Below are 24,087 nucleotides of genomic sequence, written 5' to 3'. Positions count from 1 at the left end.
CACAATGCCCTGAGGGAAGCCATGCATCTCGGATCGCAAGACCCTGCAGAGGATAGTGAGGTCAGCTGAGAAGATCATCGGGGTCTCTCTTCCCGCCATTACGGACATTTACACTAAATGCTGCATCCGCAAAGCAAACAGCATTATGAAGGACCCAACGCACCCCTCATACAAACTCTTCTCCCTCCTGCCGTCTGGAAAAAGGCACCAAAGCATTTGGGTTCTGACGACCAGTCTATGTAACAGTTTCATCCCCCAAGCTATCAGACTCAATACCCAGAGCCTGGACTGACACCAACTTACTACCCTATTGTCCTGTTTATTATTTATTGTTATGCCTACACTGTTTTGTGCACTTTATGCAGTCCTGGGTAGGTCTGTAATCTAGTATAGTTTTTTTCTGTGTTGTTTTTTTATGTAGTTCAGTCTAGTTTTTGTACTGTGTCATGTAACACCATGGTCCTGAAAAAACGTCATCTCATTTTTACCATGTACTGTACCAGCAGTTATGGTCAAAATGACAATAAAAAGTGACTTGAGCAAACATGAGGAAATCTACAGATGCTGGAAATTCAAACAACACACACAAAATGCTGGTGGAACACAGCATTTTGTGTGTGTTGTATAAAAGTGACTTGACTTCACTTGAACGTGTGCTGAACCTTGAGGGTGGCAGTCTCATGAGCTGACGGGAGCTTGCAGACAGCAATGAAGTGGGGTGCTTTAGAAAACTGATCCACAAATACCAGAATTGTGATGTTCCCATCTGATGGAGGCAGACCAATTATGAAATCCATTGAGCAATGGGATCGGGGCAGTGAGGCACAGGCCGCAGACAAGTAGGGCATTGGCATAATGTCTTGTTCTGGGCACAAGTGGACAAGCAGAGATGAAGTCGTAAATACCTTGGGACAGAGTCAACCACCAAAATTGTCTCTCTAGAATTTCCAATCACTAGATTGCCAACCAGACAGGAAGAGTGAGCTCATTCCAAACCTCTGGGGCACATTATGGCAGGGACAAACAATAGGTTGGAAGGTTCCTCCACCTGGGGCTGGATCTGACTATTGGGCAGCTCTCACCTCTGTTTCTATTCCCCAAATCACCAGAGCAGCTATGCACAAGGAAGGAAGGATGGGTTCTGGATTGGTGTTGTCCTCAGAGATGCCAAACTGTCGGGAGAGAGCATCAGTCTTCGTATTCTTGTTGCTAGGGTAGTAAGAGAGGGTGAAATTAAACCAGATGAAGAGTAGAACCCAATGGGCTTGAGGGGAATTGGGTCTCTTGGCATCACAAATGCAGGAAAGGTTCTTGTGATCTGTCCACATATGAAAGATGTGCTCTTCTTCCTCCAGCCAGTGTTACCATGTCTCCAGGGCCTCCTTGACAACAGAAGTTCTCAGTCCCCAATATCATTGTTACACTGCTCAGGAGTCAAACAACGGGAAAGAAAAACACATGGGTACAGCCAAGTATATACAGAAGAGTACCCAGAGAGTACAGCTTCAATGCCAACATCTGATGCATCAACCTCGATGATGAATGGATGGGATGGGTCCAGAGGAACAATGCTTCCTTTAGCAGAATACACGTGTATAGTTGAGTAACAACAAACTTGAACATACAATCCTGGCAAGAAAATATATCACTATTTCTTTATAGCTTTCTAAAGCCTCTGCACTATAGCAGTATAGACATACATTCACCACACAGTTCATCATCACTTTCTCCACCTCAAGGATAATTAGGAATGTTTACCTTGCCAGCAATCTCCTATCCCATGTCACAAATTAAAACAAAATATGTTTGGGCAATAACAGGTAAATACTACATAACCATTTCTCTACCATGTACTGTATTTATGTTCATTATTTATTTCAGAACCAACAGGTGATCCCAATGATAAGTGTCAAAGGCTTGAAGAGAACCAACGTTTTTGACTTAGAAGGGAAGACTAGTGATGAATTTTAAAACTGCTTTGAAAACCTAGCTGCACAGCACTGATATACTTTCATTTCTTGAATTTACTGCCTATATTGGGACATGTTTTCTTAAAAGACAAAATTATCCTCTTTACATAATATACACTATCAATTACCATATGGTCCTAATAATCAGATTTTGTTAAATATCTAAGATTACATTTATTGAAACCTACAAAAATACATTTCTCCTTGATCCATCAATCACAGAAAAAATAAACTCAAAGTGCTTTTAATTTGCCATGTAGTTAGCTAGCAATTAACTGTCAGTGATCTAAATCATTATCATTTTGTAAAGTTTTCATAGCTAGACCCCACAATGTCAGGCTAGAGAGGAAAGGTCCCTCATTCGCTCGATATGAAACACTAGGTGTGTGATTTCCAAAGGGCACGTTGATGTGAATATCCAGACTAGTCACTGATGGTCGCACAGTTGAGGAGTTTTGGGAAGATAAGGACTCTTCAGGCCTGACAACAGTGTCTGTATTGTGCTGGTGTGGAGCTTGGGATTTGTGGGTTTTGGCAGAGCCCAAGATCATCTTGTTTTGTTGGTCATCCACTTGTTGAACCAGCGAATTATATTCAGAATGAGAATTCTCATGCATGGGTGCTGACTGCTCAGGCACTCCAAGAGAAGGTTGTTCTGAGTCACCTCGAAGCTTATCTAAAGGAGATACAGGCAACAAGGCAACTTGCAAAGCTTGGCTGAGTGGTTCAGAGTTTGGGGATCTTTGCTCTGCAGCTTGTTGGTAATTTTCCTCTGAGCTATCAATTTCCTCATTTCTTAGATCATGATCGCCATTGTATCTGCAGTGCATTCGCTTATGTCGGTGCAGAACAGCAGAACGGGTGAAGCACTTTCCGCATGTCTCACAGTTGTATGGCCTTTCACCAGTGTGTGTACGGACATGACGACGTAAGTCACCAGATCCTGCAAACCGTTTCCCTGCAAAATAAAGCAAGAGACCTTACCATAGGTGTATCATTCATGCTGTTCATCATTAGGAATCTGCTTCCACAAGTGACATGAGCACAGCTATAGTTTTTGAAGAAGGAACAAAAATGAACAAGTATAGAATTTTGTTCATATTGTGCCTGTCACCATCTGTTCAAAACATGTTGCAGCACACAGACTAGCCTTTCTCTACCCACTCATGACACAGAGTTACATGAATTGTATTGGCACTTCCTGGGCAAATAAGCACACCATTTAGAACCACCAGAGAGCATACCTGACCAATATCTGGATTCCACCCACTATCTGGAGAAGCTTGAGTAATCAGTAAGCTGATATACATTTAAGGCAAATAATACAGTGGCTTTGAATATCTTAAAGAATTGCTACAGCCACTCAGCTATCAAATCCATGCTAGCTTAGTACATCAGTCATATTCTCCTGTGATTTTCCTAAAATTATTTTGCCTGAAGAACATGACAATTCCCTATTTAAAGCTCCTACTGACACGGTTTCCACCAGCCTTTTAGGCAGTGAACTCCATGACTAAACCACTCTCCCTAGTGATAAAAGTTTTCTGCACTTCATTTGGAATCTTTGATCCTGAACAGTAAAGAGAACACACCTTTGGCCCATTTATCCTACTTAAATCAGTCATGCCCTTCTACGGTCTCCTGTTATTTTTTTGTAACTGAAGAGAACAACACAGCTTCTCCAGTTATATTAATAAACCCACCACAAGTTAAGCAGTTATATGGTCGTTCTCCTGTATGACGGATTCTGTGCTTGACAAGCTTCCTCTGCATGTTAAATGATTTCCCACACTGATCGCAAGTGAACAATTTATCAGCACTGTGTGTCTTCTTGTGCTCCTTTAAATTACTGAAGTTACTGAAACCTTGAACAAAGAAGTTTAACATTAATGATATGGCAACATAACGCAACACAAGTAGAACAAATTCCGTAAACCGGTAGTAAAACGCAGTGCTGCTACTAGAATCTCAATGCAGTTTTTAATGTTCTTCAGGGAAGATTATACACAACAAATATCAAAGTATTCTAAGGCACTTCATAAGATCACTTTCTATCAAAGGGATAAGGAGTTTTTGGGTAGCCATCATGGAGTTCAAAGAGCAACTTAAAAGATGAAAGACAGATAATGAGTGAATAAGTTGTGGAAGGGAATTCCAGAGCTCAAGAGCAAACTGGAGCCTTTTGTTGCCGTGGCTGGAATTACGACTCAAAAATACAATTTAAAGGATGCATGATAAGGAGAATTAACAGGAACCCAATCTGCTTTCCATGACATAAATTGCAAATAAAGCTGAAAGGGTAACTAAATTACATAGCAGCATGTTGTATTGGTGCACTGTCACACAGTTCTCTATATTTATTTTACTTGATCAGATGCTATGGCTTGAAAAACAGGGCAAGAAATAAAGAAATCGGAAATCCTCACCAAAACATTTGTATTCCTTCCTTTTGTCAGAAAGTTAAACATGTTAAAGTCATATATATGTACAGTAATAGTGAACTATATTAGAATTTATGAATCAAGCTTGCACTACCATCCACTTTCAGCCATGCTTTAATCTTATGGCATTTCAAAAGGCAACCTTACTAAAACAAACATAACTTTTCATTTTAAATTAGTCTCTGCCTTTCTTTCAAGGTCTAAATTTGCAAATCAACACAAATGAAATATTTGAATCACTAACCTCGACCACAAATGTCACATAAGTGAGGCTTCTGGCCTGTGTGAATAACAATGTGGCGCTGTACATCACCTGAGGCAGCAAATCTGTAAAAGGACAAGACTTTAAAGATAAAGTTAATTCTGTTACTTTAAAAACTGCAGATTAGTTTTCAATGTTTTACATTTTCTTATGCAAGAGTTTCACTTTCTTCAAAAAAAAATCTTAAGCAAATGCCCAATACATCTTATGAATGTCTAACATTACAGACATTTATAGTAACTGTGAATGGTTATCATACTTCCTTTGAATGGAATTTACTTCTACCTGTAGTACAGAAATATATTACATTTTAAAATTCCATTCTTAAATTAAATACACAATCTCTGCCACAAATCCGCTTTTTATATTGTGTTAATAATCTTTCAAAATATTGGAATTATACACGCACAAAATAAAGCATTGCAGTGTTAAAAGTATCTGAACATGTATCCCAACTTAACACAACTAAGGACTCCTTACATCTCAAAGATCATCAACCCTGTATATCCTCTGAACCTCCACTGCATCTTCATTTTGTTTCTCCCTTCAGTTTCTTCCCTTTATCAGGGCTTGGCCAGGAAGAAATAACAACATCTTATTGATTTATTGAGATACTGCACATAACAGGCCCTTTCAGCCTCACCACCCAGCAACCCCCAATTTAACCCGAGTGCAATCACAGGACAATTTACAACGACCAATTAATGTACCAAACGTTACGTCTTTGGACTGTGGGAAGAAACTGAAGCACCCAGAGGAAACCCATGCGGTCATGGTGGGAATGTACAAACTCATTACAGGCAATGCCCAGAACTTAACCCAGATTGCTAGTACTGTAAAGTGTTGAGCTAACCACTATGCTACTGCGCCACCCCAAATCTGGAATATTCTGCAGTATCTGCAAACCATCAAGATACTTCTTCTGGCTAAGTCTTCTATAATCAGTTCAAGCTACAATAAATAATTAACAGCAGTCCACTTTAAAATCTGCAGATGCTGGACATCTAAAGCAACACACACAAAAAGCTGGAGGAACTCAGCAGGGCAGGCAGCATCTATGGAAAAGAGTAAATAGGAAGACCCTTCATATTACCTTTTACCACAGATTTCACAAATGTATGGCTTTTCACCAGAATGTCGTCGTAAATGAGTTTGCAGATTTCCAGCCTGGTTAACAAAAAAAAAACAAAATTTAAGCCCACGTATCTCAAACACACAACACAAAGTTATACACAATTTCAAATTATTAACCTTCCACTTGTCTGCTTACCACCATGCTGTTCACTACACCACTAAAATAGAGTGCCCTGTCAGATGGATTGATGTCTGGAACTCACTGTCAGTGGTGGTGTCAGATACAATCAGTATGCTTGATAAACATTTAGATACAGAACATCAAAGAGGCTTAATGCAGGAAATAGGATGAGTGTGGATGAGCAAAATAATTGGCATGGATGAGATGGGTTGGGGGTATCTTTTCTATGCTGAACAACATTATGACATATAGAAAGGTAGTAATGTTTTTAAGGTGCCTTGAAGTCCCCCATGCAACTGAATAACTTGCTCTGTTCTAGGTCAGATATAAAGGCTGATATAATACAATTACGTTTCTGCCCATCAGAGGTGTTTGCAACAGCATACAAAAACATAATAACATTATAAAAGATGATAAATCAATTAAACTATGTAAGCTTTATCATACCACATCAAGCATAAGATGTGCACAAGTTATTTAAGTGGCAATTATAGATATACATATTGTGGAAATACATTTGAAGCTTTGAGATTTTTTATGTATTTAATGTTGTGATGTGACAAAATGGAACCTGTATAATCCCAGAGTGTTGTGTTATATGCTAAGTGTGTATGTGGCAGGAGGCACGTTCTATTCATTGTTCATTGTGTAACTTAGTTAATGTTGATACTTTCTGTGGCCTTGAATAGAAGTACTGCAGCTAAGTGGAAGAGCTGACTCCTAGAACATATAACAACTAAAGAATAGCCTGAAAACTTGTATAAAAAACGAACTTTGTGAGAGAATATGCAAACTGTGTACAGAAAGTTCAGCAGATCTTTGCTGTACCTTGGCCATTGGAGTTGTGAGCCACCAGTACTACTTGCTGCATCTCTGTGCCACCCTGACTGATGTCTTTAAAATGATAAAAGATCTTAATGGGGAAAGGGACGTGATCTTCTCCTTGCAAGTAATAAAGGTGCTAATGAATGGATCCATGTGTGTTTTTGGTACTTTGTTATAAGACCTAGCAAAAGGTACACAACAGTATATAGTTTTAAACCTCACCAAGCTTACCCCAATCTTTACCCTGCAGGTCTTTAACTGAACAATATGAGATGTTTCATGTTTGAATTGAACTAATTACTAGAATTGTAGTGTATAACTGGAAAGGAAAGCATTGGTCTTTCATGTAGGGATCTATTTCTACTTTTCTGCCAAATGGTTTTAAACTGTTCAAAAAAAAAATTGGCTGAATTTGATTTGGAAAGATCTGGACTTGATTAAAAATACAGACAAAATACAAATGGCAACCTCATTGCATAAATCTGTTTATGCCACATGTGCTTTGGTGTTGCATCTATATTGAGGGACAGTACATGCCTCAATGTTTCACATCAAGAATAAATAGGTCAAAGACTGTTGTTACTGGAAATCTGAAATCATGATAGGGTAGGAGACAAAGGAGATTAAGTGACTAAAGGGGCAATGATGTATAGTAAAGGTATTGACATCGGGGGATAAAAAAGTAGCCAGAGGTGCAAATACAGAGTAATTCTTTCAAGGGAATACAGAACAGTTTTAGATAAACATGCATTGTGTTTGATGGAAAAGGATTGCACGTGGTTATGTATACATAAAGATGAAATGACAGAGCAAGCAGAATTATTAGGGTAGGCTGCAGATCAGGGGTGGGGAGATTGAATGGAACACTGGACAGTAAGGATGGCAATCAAGTACTAAATGGAGTTGGCACCTTTGATTCATAGAAATTAAGAGGAATCAAAAGAGCAGTTGCTCAGAGTAAGAACAAGTTCTGCCAGGCAGTGGAGAGTGTTATAAACACAAGAGATTCTGCAGGTGCTGGAAACCCAGAGCAATAAACACTAAATGCTGGTCAGGCAGCCTCTATGGAGGGGAATAAACAGCTGACATTTCGGGTTAAGACCCTTCATCAGGAGACTTAATAGAGAAGAACTTGTTGGATCTATGTTCTGAAAAGAAACTGATAGACACAAAGCCTTAGGGTGTCTGTAGTGTCTGAATGTACATGGTGAAGGCCTGATGCAGGGTCCTGACCCAAAACAGCGACTGTCTTTTTGCCTCACAGATGCTGAGTTCCTTCTACAGTTTGTTTTTTTTTTGCTCCAATTTGTTCCTCACTATGGAGTTTACAAATTCTTCCATCACTGAATGGATTTCCCTATAAACATAGACATGTTGGTAGGTTGGTGTTACAGAATTGGGAACAATTCAGAGTTGGTAGGCATGTGGGAGATGAGGATTGGGACTGATAAAAATGGCCTGAAAAACAGCATAAACATGAGGAGCTGAATGGCCATCTTCTATGTCACAAGAAATTCTAAACTCTGAAAAAAGTAGTAAATATTAAAATAATAATCATCATCATCATTATGTGCCATGTCGTATGATGTGGGCGATCATTGTTTCCATGACCGTGGTTGTTCTTGGCAAATTTTTCTACAGTAGTTGTTTGTCATTGCCTTCTTCTGGGCAGTGTCTTTACAAGATGGGTGGCCCCAGCCATTATCGAGAGTCTTCAGAGATTGTCTGCCTGGCGTCAGTGGTTGCATAACCAGGACTTGTGACGTGCACCAGCTGCCCATACAACCATCCACCAGCATCTCACGTGATGTGACCATGATCCTGGGGGCATGGGGGGAGGGTGCTAAGCAGATGCTATATCTTATCCAAGGGTGACCTGCAGGCTAGTAGAGGGATGGAGGGCCCTTACACCTCCTTTGGTAGAAATGTACCTCCACTCTGCCACCCTATTAAAATAATATGAAAATAAAAACCATGCCAGTGTTTATGTTCCAACCCACCTCTTCCTATTATTGCTTATTTACTGTTTTTCCTTCTCTCAAATCCTTGTCTAGCTTCCTCTTCCATACTTCCATTACATTTGCCCCGATCATTCCTGTGGTAGTGAGTTCCACATTCCACATTTCTTCTCAATTCCCTGTTGAACTTACAGGTGAATATCTTCTTCCCCACAAAAGGAAATACTTGCTCTATATCCCCTCTATCAAAACTTTTTGACAGCAAAAATATAGTTGCTGAAATCCAAAATAAAATCAGTAAATGCTGGGGAAAACGAACAGCAACATGCAGCTCCTCTCGTGACAGAAATAGTTTCACCATCATAGGGCGATGCTTTCTCACCCACTTTAAAAGGTGAAACACTGACTCTCCCATACCTTGTTAAGTATTTCCAGAATTTTCCCTTTCCCCATTAAGATCTTTTATCATTTTAAAGACATCCATCAGGGTGGCACAGAGATGCAGCAAGTTGTACTGGTGGCTCACAACTCCAATGGTCGAGGTACAGCAAAGATCTCCTGTACTTTCTGTACACAGTTTGCATGTTCTCTCTCTAACCACATGGACTTTCTCTGGGGCACAAGTGGTTTGGTAGGTTAATTATCCATACTGTGTGTGAGTGGTAGGAAAATCAGGATGGAAATGATGGACACACGAGACAGAGTGGATTAATGTTATAAGTGAGGAAATGTGATTGACAGCTGGTATTCACTTGATGGGCCAATAAACTTTTTATGAAAAAAGATTAAATGTATTTTATGAATATTCACCCCTCAACCTTCTTTAGTCATATATAAAGCACTCTCATTTTTTTTGGTGATTAATACACCATGATGTTTTTGGTATTACGTCAACATTCTCTTCAGTGTCTCTGTATATTTTCTATAACACAGCAACTAAAAGAGAATGAAGTGAAAGAGCTTATCGTCCAACGTTGCTACCTGCCCATGATTAATGTTCATAGAATACTAATGTGACAATGTGATAACAGCTCCTTTGGAACACAAAATAGAAGTGATTTAGTGCCCTGTCACCCTACACAACACCACACATTCACATCGTATGTGTTTTTAAAAATCTTTAAACACATCAGACATACACCAGAATAATTTATTATTAGATTACTGGGTTATATTGTAATACAAACTGACAGAATCCATACCAGTCAAGGTATCAAATTTGGACTCAATAAAGTTCAACTATATTTTAAATGCATTTTTATTTTTACCTGTGAAAAGTGCTTCCCACAGATGTTGCATTCAAATGGCTTTTCTCCTGTTAAATATAATGAAATATTGATATCAGAAATACAAAGTAGCAGATGGTGATTAGTAACATCCCCTTATACAAAATAGAAGTAGGTTTTAGTATCTTTAAATAGATCTCATAATTACGAATTTGTGTCAAGTAGGCCATACAATTCTAACTTAATTACATTTGCTCTTTTGGCCTCCCTCACGTTAACAAATTGCCTTAGAATAAATTTTATTTTGACTTAAGACTTCAATGCATATTAAGGAATTGATTAACAAATAACAGGGCCATGCAGTTACAAAGGATAAAATGTGATGCTTCTGCTGTGGCATTACTCAGAAAAAATAATTTAAAAATATTTTAAAGATATATGTTACTCATTTATTATTTGTATTTCAGATTCTTTGTACATGAAACTGTTATTCTTTTTACAATTAGATGCCAGTGAGTAGTACTGTCCCACGAGGATTGTTGCTGCGACACTCGCTGTGATGTAATATACATGAATAACTAGGATGTAATCATGGAAGGCAAGATTACATAGTTTGTGGATGACATGAAGATTAGAGGAATTGTTGATAGTGTGAAAGGTAGTTAGTTCTAGGTTGCAGAGAGTTCTAGGTTACACCTAGGTTGCAAAGGTTACTACACCCTTTGATGAAAAGGGTTGTAAAATAGCAGATGGAGCTTAATCTGTGGGCAGTGATGCTTTTTGGGAGCAGCTAATAAGGTTAGAATAACCACCATGAATGATATGGTCAACAGAGGGACTTTGGTGCGCAAGTTCATAGATACTTGAAGGTAGCAAAGCAGGTACATAACATGGCTAGGAAGGCATTTGTGATTAGTCAAGGTATTGAATGTAGAAGGCCAGTGTTGCTCAGACCTCAGCTGGAGTACTGGGTATAGTTCTAATCACTACCCGATAGAAAGAATGTGGTTGTGCTCGAGAATCAGGTTTCATATCACTGGTATATGTTGTGAAATTTGCTGTTTTGCAGCAGCAGTACGTTGCAATAAATGTTAATAAACAAACATATAAATGACAATGATATATATATAATTAAATTATACAAGTAGAGCAAATAAAAATAATTAAAATATTGAGGTAATATATATCGGTTCATTATCCATTCAAAAATCTGATTGTGGAGGGAAAAAGCTATTCCTGAAATGCTCAGTGTGCATCTTCAGGCTTTTGCACCTCCTCCTTGATGGCTGCAATGAGAAGAGGGCATGTCCTGGATGACGGGGTCCTTAATAACCTACCTTTCTGAGGCATTGCCATTTGAAGGTGTCCTTAATGCTGGAAGGACTGTGGAATATAACATTATGAAGGGTTATGTTTAGACACCCAGAATCTTTTCCCGAAGGTAGAAATGTCAGACATCAGAGGACAAGCTTTTAAGTTTGGGACGGAGGTAGAGAACATTTAGCATAAACCAGCATGAAGATCAGCACAATGTCAAAGTGCTGTACTGTCTTCAGAATAGATGACAGGAAAACTTGCTGCATTTCAGATCTGGATACAGCTTTCAACATATCATGTGGGGGGGGGGGGTGAAAAATTTAGGAAGGCTATGAGAGGGACTTTCTTCACCTGGGGGGAGCATTTCCTGGTGGGCATTTAAGTGTTCAGACAAGGACTTGAATTGCTGAGGCATAGAGGCTCTGGACCAAATGTTGGGCAATGAGTAAAAAGGAGTAGTGTCCACAGGTTAGAGTAGACAAGCTATGCTGAATAGACAATAGACAATAGGTGCAGAAGTAGACCATTTGGCCCTTCGAGCCTGCACCACCATTTTGAGATCATGGCTGATCATCTACTATCAATACCCGGTTCCTGCCTCGTCCCCATATCCCATGATTACCCTATCCATAAGATACCCATCTAGCTCCTTCTTGAAAGCATCCAGAGAATTGGCCTCCACTACCTTCCGAGGCCTACTTCAATCCTGTATGACTTCATGATTCCATAAAACAATTATACGCACCTCTCTATAAACTGTCTTGATGAAATCAAGATTTATTATCAACAGAATAATAAATTATTACTGTCACTAAAAATGTGGCCAATTGTTTTCCTGAAAATATTTGTAGCTGCTCTTAAGTTACTTGAATCTTCAACTGCACTAATATATTAAAATTAGATTTTAACCAAGTGTTCTTTATCTTATCAAGATTATGGTCTGGTTATCTGCTGATCTGCATGTTCAGAGTTCCAGGCCCTATCTTGCTTTTCATTTGAATGAGTACTTTCAGATACAACTTCAAAATCAATCACTATTTGTGAGTTACAGTACATTCAATGGAAATAGAATGTCAACTAACATCATTTTTCTTTAGATTGTTAGGTGTTTTTATACCTTTGTTGATGCATGTTAATGCAATTAGAATATTATGGTGTATATTTATGTTTATATGGGGGTTGTACTGGATACAGAGCAGAGGGCTTCTTAAGCAGTAACTGCACCATGTTAATAGTGAGGTTCACACCCCCATCCATCATAAATAACAAGGTGATTTTTATTAAAAGATGGTGGACAAAACTAAAGTAGTGCTGATGGAAACTTAGCAGAAATAAGCAAGAGTTTAATATAGTCCAAAGAATATGAACTAGAATTAAACAGGACATCGTGAAAAACAGAAGAGATGGGAGCTAGTGAAAGGATTGAGCATAGTGGATGAGAGACAACCAGATCAAGGTGTGTTGATGTTTGTAAAAAGTTGGCTCAAGAATTGTGTCAGATACTGAAAGTTCATTTTCCCACAGAACTTTACATCATATTCAAAAGCATTGAGTCCCCTTTATGAAGTTGCTTTGTAAATGAGAGGCACATTACACTATCTTGAAATTGATACTACTTGGGCACAAATTACTGGGCACTTGCTGAGAAGTGCCGTGCTTAGATGACAGATTGCAACAGGCTAAATATGGGCTAGAAGAAAATGTCAATGTTTCAGAGAACAAATAAATACAATTATTTAGAAAACATATGTGTTTAGCCATATTATAAATACAGTGTTAACACCTCAAAGATAACCCAATTGCTCTGAAGATCTTTAGGGCACTCAGAGAGGTACGATGCAAACATAGTTTCCATTTATCACACAATTAAAGTCCAGCATCATAAAGTGAAGAGTGAATCTGTCACAACAGCCTTAACCTACAAATCTTGTCTGGAGTCTCACAAAGTATTCCACTAATGAAAATATACATCAATGGCTCACTGTACAAAGAACATAGATTACAAATATCTGGGGATACGAATTGACAATAAACTGGACTGGTCAAAGAACATTGAGGCTGTCTACAAGAAGGGTCAGAGCCATCTCTACTTACTGAGAAGACTGAGGTCCTTTAACATCTGCTGGACAATGCTGAAGATGTTCTACGAGTCTGTGGTGGCCAGTGCTATCATGTTTGCTGTTGTATGCTGGGGCAGCAGGCTGAGGGTAGCAGAATCAACAAACTCATTCGTAAGGCCAGTGATGTTGTGGGAGTGGAACTGGACTCTCAGACGGTGGTGTCAAAAAAGAGGATGCTGTCCAAGTTGCATGCCATCTTGGACAATGTCTCCCATCCACTCCATAATGTACTGGTTAGGTGCAGGAGTACCTTCAGCCAGAGACTCATTCCACCGAGATGCAACACTGAGCGTCATAGGAAGTCATTCCTACCTGTGGCCATCAAACTTTACAACTCCTCCCTCGGAGTGTCAGACACCCTGAGCCAATAGGCTGGTCCTGGACTTATTTCCACTTGGCATGATTAACTTATTATTTAATTATTTATGGTTTTATATTGCTTTATTTCTACACTATTCTTGGTTGGTGCGACTGTAACAAAACCCAATTTCCCTCCGGATCAATAAAGTATGTCTGTTTGTCTGTCTGTCAAAAGCACAGTTCAGGCCCTTTAGCTTACAATGTTGTACCAACCATTTAATCTACTCTTAAATCAATTTAATCTTACATTCTCACATAGCCCTCTATGTGCCTATCTAAGAGTTTTTTAAATGTCCCTAATATATCTGGCTCGACCACCACCCCTGGCAGAGTGTTTCATGCATTACATGATAATTTTAATTTCCCTCATTTCATTGGAAAAATTATTATAGTTTTGTGCAACATCTAAAGAAAGTACATTAAATATGCTTTGCACTATTAGTAAGAGCACTTAAATCCAGCAATGTGGAAAATCTGTCAGCCCAGTACTACTGAAGTTCCACGGATATCAGATTAATGGAGTTTTACTGTACATCCCAAATCAAAATTTAACCAATAATTGTCATTAGCAGGGCACTAAAAATATGACATGAACTTTATGAGAAACATACTGGCGCGCTTCCATTGGTAAAGGCATGAACACACCTGAAACATGGCAAAGGGGCACTCTGGGAGTTGCCTATTTTAGAACACAAAGAAAAATCCTTTGGTTGGAGTGTCAACTGTGGGCAAAAACTTTCCACAGGCACAACAGCATGTTTCAACAAATGTACCAAACTTTGCAGACCAGATGGAAGGTTGACTATTCATTGGTTGTAATCATTTTTCAGGGTCAGAATTAGAAACAGATTTATTACCACTGTCTTATATGATGCGAAAATTGTTCTGCAGAAGTACAGTGTGAAGTCAGAAAATTACAATTAATTATAATGAGGTCATGTTCATGGACTCTTCAGAAATCTGATATTGGTTTCAAATTAATTCTTATAAATTGCACAAGACTATTAGAATGTATAGTAATAAAAATAAGATTTTAAAAATATGAATTTAAAAATGTGCTTTTAACATTTACTATACCTGTATGAGAACGTCTGTGTAACTCGAGATTGCTTGGGTGCTTAAAGGTTTTGCCACATAGTTCACAACAATATTGTTTCTGCGACTGAACATTTGAGTTATTTAAATGGTCAAGAACTTCCAAGGTATCTCCAGCAGTTGTCTGGCCACCATGCAGCAGATCATTCCCAGCCAAAGGCGAGTCAGCTTGTTTTTCATGCTCCTGGTCTTTTTCCCTGGAATCACTGCTTTGATGTTGATTCTCTTTAGGCAGCTGTTCTGCAGCATGTTCATTAATTTTCTCCATTTCAATTGCCTCATTCAATTTAGGTTGTACGGAGGTTGACTCAAGCTGTTTCTGGGACCTCAAATACTCATACTTCTTCAGAGGGATTGTCTTTTTCAAGAGAGGCAACTGCCTAATGGGTTGAGGTTCGATGTTCCCTGTGCTCTGACTAAAGGGCCATCTTTCTTCTGTGTGTACAGCCATGCCTGATGAAGAGGACTCCTGACTACCATTAGTGCATTGAGAATGATCAAGGGAAGACACATCCTCAGCAGTTACTGCTGCTCCTAATCCATCATCAAGATCTTCTCTTCCTGGTTCCCCTTGGCCGTTATTGAAAAATTGTGGCAGCTTTTGATTAAACATTTCTTTACCATAACAGCTGTATAATTTAGTAGCCTGTTGAGCATTTTGCCTCACGGGATAAACTGAGGAATTCCTCTCTGAAGGTCCAGGAGTTTGGTTCTGTAAAGTGGCTGATATTTCAGCCTGGGAAATATCTGGAAGAGGTCTAAATAAAAGACCCAATTCCTGTGCTTTATGAATGTGGTTCTGTATTCCAAATGAACAGTCACGGTTTATCTCTGTTGCATCATTATTCTCTAGCATATCCTCGGTGTCAGTTGTCAGGGACCCATGTAGTGAAATGACCCCAGCCCCTGACAAATTGCTGGTACTACTGATGACACTAGCTGAAGCCTTCAGGAAAGTATAACACAAACTAAGCACATTTGGAACCTGCAAACACTGAGCAATGTCTAGTACCGCCTGGACATTTTCATGGCTAAGATCAAGGTGCGAGGTGTACATAAAATCTAGAATTTGGCCAATGCCGCCAACATTTTTAATGTCCAAATGGAAGACGTCACGACTCTGGCCTGAAGAATTCTGAAATAAGGTTCTGGAAGTTAATAGACACAATACACAATTAGTTTGAGCTAAATAGATACAATACACAATTAGTTTGAGCTAAAGAGTTTCATCAGGTTTCTCTGTAGTATTTATTAGAAACAGTAATGCCATAACTAAAGTCTCCAAGTACAAAATTAGATACTACATTTTCATTATTACTGTAAACACTCTAACAAAGGCATTTTAATTCACTAAAGCAAGACAATTTAACAGTTCACTAAATCATAACTAAGTATTCTCTACAAGGAGGGGATTTTTATCAGTTAATAATTACAGCTTTCTTGTAAACTATGGTATTGAAAACTCAGCCCTTGCATGTCTTAAGAAGATTTGTCACTGGTGTTACTAACTTGCACCAACTTCCAAGACCACAGCTTATTTCAAATTTAAGTGTTCAAATAAAATGCAATCAATATTCTCTTTGAATATTTCTTGATTATTCAAAAGAGAAACATCATCAAAAAGAATTACTGAAAAAATTTATAGGGATGAATAATACTGCTGAAGTACCAGAGGTTACAGAACAGAGCCACAAGAAGGAAATGTTGTTGCTAACTTTGTTCTGGAAATGAGAGATGTTGGCAAGTCTACCATTGCCATGAATTACAGACAAAATTTCATAAATGGGCATAACAATATATTGAAGAGATATCTTCAGAGATTTTAGAGAGTTTCAAGTTCAGTAGCACAGACCAGAGGAATTAGTTGGTGAATATGAAGTCAGGCTAAAAACATTAATAAGAAGTTGAAATTTCTGAACCTTTTAAAATCAGACACTATGGGATTCTTCCATGTCTGGAATGTTACAGGACAGAGTTTTGGCAAAACACTTTCACACACTGGAATTAAAAGAGCAAGTTCAAAGAAGTTCAAAAAAGTTCAAAGGTGACCAATATGGACATGGTCCTTAAATACATGAGGCTGTTTTATGCAAGACGAGAAATAATAGAAAAGGTGATTGCAATGTAATCTACTTAGGACATGTCTGTTCCAAGAGGCTTTGTTAGGAAATCAAGTCAGGAATGTAAAAGGTGGGGAAGCGGAAAGTCATGTGGCTGTAAAGCTGTTAGTCATAGATGACACCTGATCTCAGAACAGCATTCAAGTTGGCTGTTGTCATACTGTAACAAAGTTGAGCATAGTATAATACACTAAGGTGAAAGGCCCCAAAGACTGTAATCGCCAGTGAAAATGGTATTTCAAACACAAAGGACAAGCTTAAACTTAAGCAACTGTTACAATGGAGTACATATGGCGGATTGTGACAAGCAGGTGGAAATATATGTGTTGAGTGGTATTAATTGTGCATCCTAGGCCAAAGATTCTTGGCCACCTTAATTCAGAAAGCAAATGAAGAAACCAGATTGGCAAGTCAACTAGTTGCATAACAAGGAATGTATCAGGAATCCTCAACCACTTGAGGCAGAGCCAAAATGCATTATTTTTGCTTTACAGGGGAGGGAGACTACTGCATTGCCAGAGACAGAGGAGTCCAATTACTCAAAGTTGTTATAGGTCACATAAGCAATCATGGGCATAGACTGGATTGAGCCACTCAGACTGAGGCACTGCCCCTGTGGAAAAGATCAGTGTTCGATGGTGAAGGGATCCAGGAGCCCCTCGTGTTCAGGGTGCAATAGCCCCACCCAAACAGAAGACTAGTCAAGTGGGAAAATAAACAACAAATAGCAACTGTGAAAGGAAAGGAACTGTTGACAATTCCAGCCATCTGCTGTCTCATACATCTCCACAGCCTCATTTGAGAGGCACCAAGAGTTTGTAGAATTTTCAGAACCAGAGTCATTAAGTGTAGCAGCCACAGAAAATGATGGACTACAACTAAGATGGACAGTTCTCTCTACAAGGGCAGGTAGGGTAAATAAGCTAAGGTAGTAATAAACCACACCACTGCAGATGCAACTTGCTGCGAGCATATCCAAACAGGAAAGATATGTAAGGGTGAATGGTAATCTTAATATTTCCAGTTTGCCATAGGAACAAAAAATAAACCTACCATGATCTGAAACAAATTAAGAGTATTCTTCAGAAGTTATGAATTTGCAGTGCTGAACATGCAGAATGCTGGTAGGCTCAACTGCATTTACTTTAATGCAAGAAGAAGCACTATTAGCACTATTAGCTGAGATGTATCCCATGTATTACACTCAGCCTTTGTTTAGTAAGAGATAACGGTGGCGGACAGGATGCTGCGAGCAGGAATGTAATGTGAGGGAGGTTGTCTGAAAAACATAATCTTGGCCACGAATAAGGTCCCAATGCGAATAGGTGAAAAATAATGGTGACGCACCGAGAGCTAGGCAACAGCGATTGATTAGTTAATATATAGATGATATGCAATTATAAATTGATTGGGTATGCTGATGAAACCGGAATGTAACTGAGATAAGAAATTACTATAAAGAATGCTGTACACCGGAGCTCGGCGGGCTTTCGGTGACAAGTTCATTGATTGCTTCAGCCTTTGTTTGCAAATAAAGGTTTAAACTTCTTGAAGAATTGGCTGCATCTCCTGGTCATTTCAAGTAAGCACGACAATGTTGGGTGAGCTTGGAGCATGAATGAGCACATGCAATTACGCTCTTATTGTAATCACGGAATTTTGGTTAACTCAGGCATTATTCGCAGCTGGGGTACAGAAACTTCAGGCATGACAAAGGAGATGGGAGGAGGGGTCAGAATCAGAATTATTATCACTGACATATGATGTAAAATTTGTTATTTTGTAGCAGCAGTACAATGCAAAGACAATAGACATAAATTATAAAAATAAATAAATAATGCAAAACAAAGGAGTATTAAAGAAGTGTCAGGGTAGTGTTAGTAGTGGTCAGTGAGTTCGTGGACTGCTCAGAAATCTAATGGCAGAGAGAAGAAGCTGTTCTAAATTGTTGAGTGTGTGTCATCAGATTTCTGTACCACCGTCCTGATGATTGTGCCAAGAAGAGGACATCTCCTAGATTCTGATGGTCCTTAATGATTGATGTCACTTCCTGAGGTAGTACCTCTTGTAGATGTTCTTGATAGTAGGGAGGCCGATGTTCATGGTGGAAATGACTCCGTCTATACTCTCTGCAGCCTCTGTGCATTGGAACTTCCATATCAGACTGTGATGCAGTCAGAATGCGCTCCACTGCACTTCTATAGAAACTTGTAGGAGCCTTTTGGTGACATACCAGCTCCTCTCAGAGTCTTAGTGATGTAGAACCAGTGATGTACTTCTTTGTGACAGCTTCAAAATGTTGGGCCCAGGATAGAGCCTCTGAGACGTTGACACCCGAACTTAACTCTGCTCACCCTTTCCACGGTTGACCCTTTGTTCGGATCTAACTACTTTCCTTTCCTTAAGTCCTTGGTCTTGTTGACACAGGGCTGTTGTTGCAAAACTATTCAACCAGAAACTATCTCACTCATATACACTTCCTCATCAGCATCTGAGATTCTACCAACAACAGTGGTGTCATTGGAGAATTAACAGATGGTATTTGAGCTGCGCTTTGCCACGCAGTTGCGTGTGTAGACAGTAGAGTAGTGAGCTGCTCTACTTTACTGCGATGTTCTCCCTGATAGTATTAGGGAGGATCATCAAACAAGGTCAAGTGGGTAAAGTTTGGGAATAAAAGAAGGGATAAGTTGGAAGGTATAGCTCTGAACAAATTGTTCTGATGAGATTATTTCCAGTGAACCTGGCATAGATGAGGATGAGGAGACTCCAAGGCTTCTGAGAAAGAGCACAGTGTCAAAGAGACTTTTGTTGTTTACAGAGTTGCTGGATCAAGCACATATCTCCTGCCTGCAATGTGGAGTAATTTCAAATATCCTATGAGAAGTGTGTCAGTAGGCACAGACTTAATGATCTCAGTCCGACATTGCTGTCAGAGCGAGATGCTGCTCAAGCAATATCCTAGAAAGGGAAACTTAGGAAGACGACTTTGTAGTTTTCAAATAAAAGGAGAAAGCTTTTGTCCCTACCAAATAGAAAACATTGAAAAGTTTGATGCAGACAGTATTTTGAATTAGATGCTTTTTGTTATAATTTAACTGATGAATCGCCATTTCAGTTGAAGACATTAAATGTGACCTGTAAACATATTATCAGCAATTACCGATAGGAGACAATTGTGATGCTCAGAAGTGTTTACTGTCTGGAAGACATAACCAGATCAGCAATTCTGTTGTCAGTTATGTACATTAGCCAAAGGCAGGCTGATACTAAAATAACCCAAGCGTAACTCCAGTTCCCACTTTTAAAACAAGTCATATAAGTTGTTGATGCCTACCTGAAGTATTGGCTAAATGCTGCCAGCACATTCTTATGGGCCTTAAAGCAAACACCCTTCACCACCAGCATGCAGTCACAGAGAAAGCCCTGGATTCGCTGCTCATGAAGCTGCTGTAAAAGATGACAGCTGTGGCTTCCTAGAGATTCGGCTGCCATTCTTCTGCTAACCTTGAAGAGAAAAACAGTCCACTTCATAGGAGGTCGAAAAAGTAATTAATACGATATGCACAATTCTGGATGTTGCCAATAGAGACACAAGACTATAAAAGTAGGAAGGATGCTTAAATTTTATAAAGCACAAACTGAGAGAAAACTGATTAAAGGATCTGAACTGATGAAAACTCTGGTCTGAATAGATAGTGGGAGATCGCTCCCTTTGCACAACAACTGCTTGGAAGCTGGAGTGTGCTGCCTGCAGATGTGGCAGGAGTAGATTAGATTGGAGAAATATATTGTGGAGAGAAAACTGCAAAAGGGGTAGTTGGTGAATTGGTACGCAGGTGAATTGGCGGCAGGGACTTCATTGGCCTAGAAGCTTCCAGTGTGTTAACTTTAAAGAAGAAACTCTTCACAAATAATGGAATGCAAAGTATCACGTAAATATAGTAAAATCATGCTCTGTTATTTAATGAGATGTACAGGGTAAAAGGAGGCAATGGATAGCTGCAATTTCAAAAATCTGTACGGGCTTACATTTCCATGTACAAAACTTATTCCTCTGCAGTTAAATTGCCTCTGACTTTAAGTCAATCATTCTTCTTCAGAATAATACATAACTTACTTCTTTCATCTTAGTAGGCTTGGTTTAAAACTATGTTAATCCAGAGATTTATAAAATACTTTTAATTTGTTAACTAGTTTACCTTGGAAGTATATTTCTTACAAACTACAATTCAAATACCTACCTTTTTGCCATGCATTACAAAAGTGCCCAGCTTCTCACAAACCATTAATCTCTACAGTCAATGAGTCACATGGATCATTATGCTTTCCCTCCTTTCTATAGCATCCTTCAAGTCTGATGAAAGGTTTTTTCCCTCTCCCCAGAGATGATATCAGACTTGAGGATACTTGTCCAACATTTGTTTTTATTATCCAATTTTTGGATGGACTGCTTAAAATTGCTGTAAAATTGTACTGCTGTAAAATTGTTTTTTAACATTGAAAGTACAGGAAAACTACAACTGTCCAGAAAATGCTTGTCCGCTCCCTTTCAACTCACCAGGGCCCATTCCCATGCTTCCTTTCCCACTCACTTGGCTGCTGATTCCCATGCTCCCTTTAAACTAATCAATTTATTAAAATACTGTCTCAACATCCCAAAAATAAACTGAATTACAAGTGTAGGAGCAGCAATTCTATAGAAATAACATACAGTACAGGAAATCTGCTAGTCTGGCAGCACCACGGTGCTGAGTTGTGTGGGGTATTTAGTGTTAGTATACAAAGGATTAGCCCAGCACGTAATTTTGTGACATAGAGTACGTAATTCAGCATCTAAAATGCAAAATTTTGAACTGTTTTTGAAAGCCAACAAAAGAAAAAATTGAATTTGGCATTTGGAAAAAGTGGATAGGAAGGCAAATGGCATATTGGCCTTTATAAATAGAGGGTTGGAGTTTAAAAATAGGTAAGTATTGTTTATTTTTATCAATTAGTGAGGCCACACCTGCAGCAGAGTTTTGGTACCCTTATTTAAGAAAAGACTGGAGGCTGTCTAAGGGTTCACAAAGCTAATTCTAAGGATGAGCGGGTTCTCTACCAATTACCCTATATTAGAAATTAGGCTTAAATTCTTTGGGATTTTGAAGGATGACAGGTCATTTGCAAACATAAGATCCCGGGGGGGGGGGGGTAACAACAGTAGATGTTGAGATGTTTCTATTAACAAAAGAACATTGAATAAGAGAACAAATTTACAAGATAAGGTGGCAGTCATATTTCAGGAACTCTCTACCCCACACTATTGCAGAAGCTAGACCATGGGGGGGGGGGGTGGTAAGCACTTAAGGACGTGGTAGATGAATTTTTGAAAGATAATGAATTAAGATCCATGAATTGGGGCAAAGAAGAGAAGAGGAGACCCACAGCAGGAAAGTCATTTATCATCTTGAACTGAAAAACAAACTTGAGGGGATACATAGCCTACTCCTGCTCATATTTTACATTCTTGAAACAATATATTTAGTAATGAAACACCAAACTTGCAGGCATTCATTTTAATTTCGACCTTAAGATCAATTAGATTGTCTCTATTTTCTTATGCCAAAAAGGTAATTTTAGCCCATTGAATGAATGCAGCTCAGAGCAACTTGTTTATTTATTGGGCTGAAGTGCGAAACAGGCCCTGCCAGACCTTTGAGCCACGTCGCACAGCTACCCCCTGATATAAATCCTAGCTTAATCATGGGGCAACTTACAATGACCAATTAACCTACTGTGGAAGGAAACCGGAGTCATGGGTAGAACCTACTGTAAAGCATCGTGCTAAACTCTGCACTACTGTGCTGCCCCAAATCCCATGCTCTAGGGGCAATTCACAGTCATCAATTAACCTACCAAGCCATACATCTCTGGGATGTGGCAGGAAACTGGAAAACCATGCAGTCACAAACAGAGAACAATACAAATCAGGATTAAGTTACTTGCTATTCTGATGTACCATTCCAAATTGCATTAAAACAGGAACTACATGGCAAGTCGGGCAGCGTCTATGGAGAACACAACATCATTACACCTAGTCTGCTGAAAGATGTTGTACAAAAACAGTAACATTGTTCCTCACTCCACCTATCTAGTAGATCTGTCAAGTGTTTCCATCATTTTTTATTTTTATTCAATTTCCAGCTTCTTTTGATTTTGGATCAAGTCTACATCTATTTAACTAGTTAATTAGATACAAATATTTAAGATTAGGCTCATGCACATACTGGAGATTACATTTTAACAGAGTAACAACACAGACACCATCATGGCATTATGCATTTAAATGCATTAAACTTCACATTTCTTCTTTACAAGTTTTCATTCTACGGCAATTTCTTACCTTCAGACAGGTTGCATGGTCTCCTCTCTTGTATCACTGCCGAGCCTTACTGAAGGTTTTCTGATTCGGTTTCCAGGACAACAATTACTAAAGAGGCCCAATTACTTAAAGAGGACGTTGTGCGGTCTCAATTAAGAACATCAAGAAGATGAGTGGTGAAACTTGAATGCGAACACGAAGAAGGTGGTAGTAATCGAAGCAGCTTGTGCCTTGAGCTTCAAAGCACCTTTTTTTTTGACAATGGATCACATCAGAAGTTGTTGTCTATTTGCTTTGTTGAGGAGAGACGCAGGGCGGGGACGCTGATAGGCGACAAACAACTGGAACGAGCCCCGGGCGGTCCGCATTCGCGGGCAGGTTCCTAACCGAATTGCCCGTGGATTTCACTCCCCTCGGTCTCCATTTTCTCTCTCCGGTTCCTTCCTTAGCACCCCCGTCTCCTTTCTCAGCTTCCCCTTGCAGCGAATTCCAGCGGCCCCGGAACCTCGGGCCGGGAAGGGTGGACGGGAGGGAAGGAGCGGAGCGTCGTACCCTTTTCCGGTGCCGCACGTGGAAAGCGCTCGGGTTCGGCGGCGTACTGACTGCTAGTGATGGTCTTCGTTGATGTTTGTAAGTGTGAATGTTGTAACTGTGCGCGGATGTTCTGGGACCCCGCATGCAACCAGAGTTACCCATCTCTCAAACATCCTGACAACTGTTAATTCAGTTATGTTTGTTTTATTTCTGGCCTTTACTGGTGTAGTTTAGTTATTT

At 39.3% G+C, this 24,087-nt stretch overlaps 2 protein-coding genes across 4 annotated transcripts in view; one reads left to right on the top strand and one right to left on the bottom strand.

Moving 5' to 3' along the window:
- Window positions 1-1,651: 1,651 nt before the first annotated feature.
- On the bottom strand, window positions 1,652-23,471 carry zbtb49 (zinc finger and BTB domain containing 49). 2 transcript variants are annotated; one of them, XM_059964834.1, is made up of 8 exons: window positions 23,335-23,471; window positions 20,287-20,456; window positions 14,812-15,977; window positions 9,980-10,026; window positions 5,767-5,840; window positions 4,656-4,738; window positions 3,674-3,835; window positions 1,652-2,928 (listed from the first exon to the last, which is right to left on the bottom strand). In XM_059964834.1, the coding sequence occupies exons 2-8, from the start codon at window positions 20,442-20,444 to the stop codon at window positions 2,249-2,251; spliced, it is 2,370 nt and encodes a 789-aa protein (XP_059820817.1). In that variant the 5' UTR covers window positions 20,445-20,456; window positions 23,335-23,471; the 3' UTR covers window positions 1,652-2,248. The 2 variants fall into 2 exon arrangements, with proteins under 2 accessions (XP_059820817.1, XP_059820818.1); XM_059964835.1 differs by lacking the exon at window positions 20,287-20,456 and having other exon boundaries at window positions 23,335-23,451.
- Window positions 23,472-23,810: 339 nt separating this feature from the next.
- Window positions 23,811-24,087, top strand: part of lyar (Ly1 antibody reactive homolog (mouse)) — a 31,559-nt gene continuing 31,282 nt past the window's right edge. For both annotated transcript variants that reach the window (XM_059964837.1, XM_059964836.1), the window contains exon 1: window positions 23,811-23,943. The gene's annotated coding sequence lies outside the window, so the exon portion shown is untranslated. The remainder of the gene's footprint in view (window positions 23,944-24,087) is intronic.

This window comes from Hypanus sabinus, chromosome 3 (assembly GCF_030144855.1).
Source record: "Hypanus sabinus isolate sHypSab1 chromosome 3, sHypSab1.hap1, whole genome shotgun sequence".
Classification (NCBI taxonomy): domain Eukaryota; kingdom Metazoa; phylum Chordata; class Chondrichthyes; order Myliobatiformes; family Dasyatidae; genus Hypanus; species Hypanus sabinus.
This window is presented reverse-complemented; position numbering and strand designations above follow the sequence as displayed.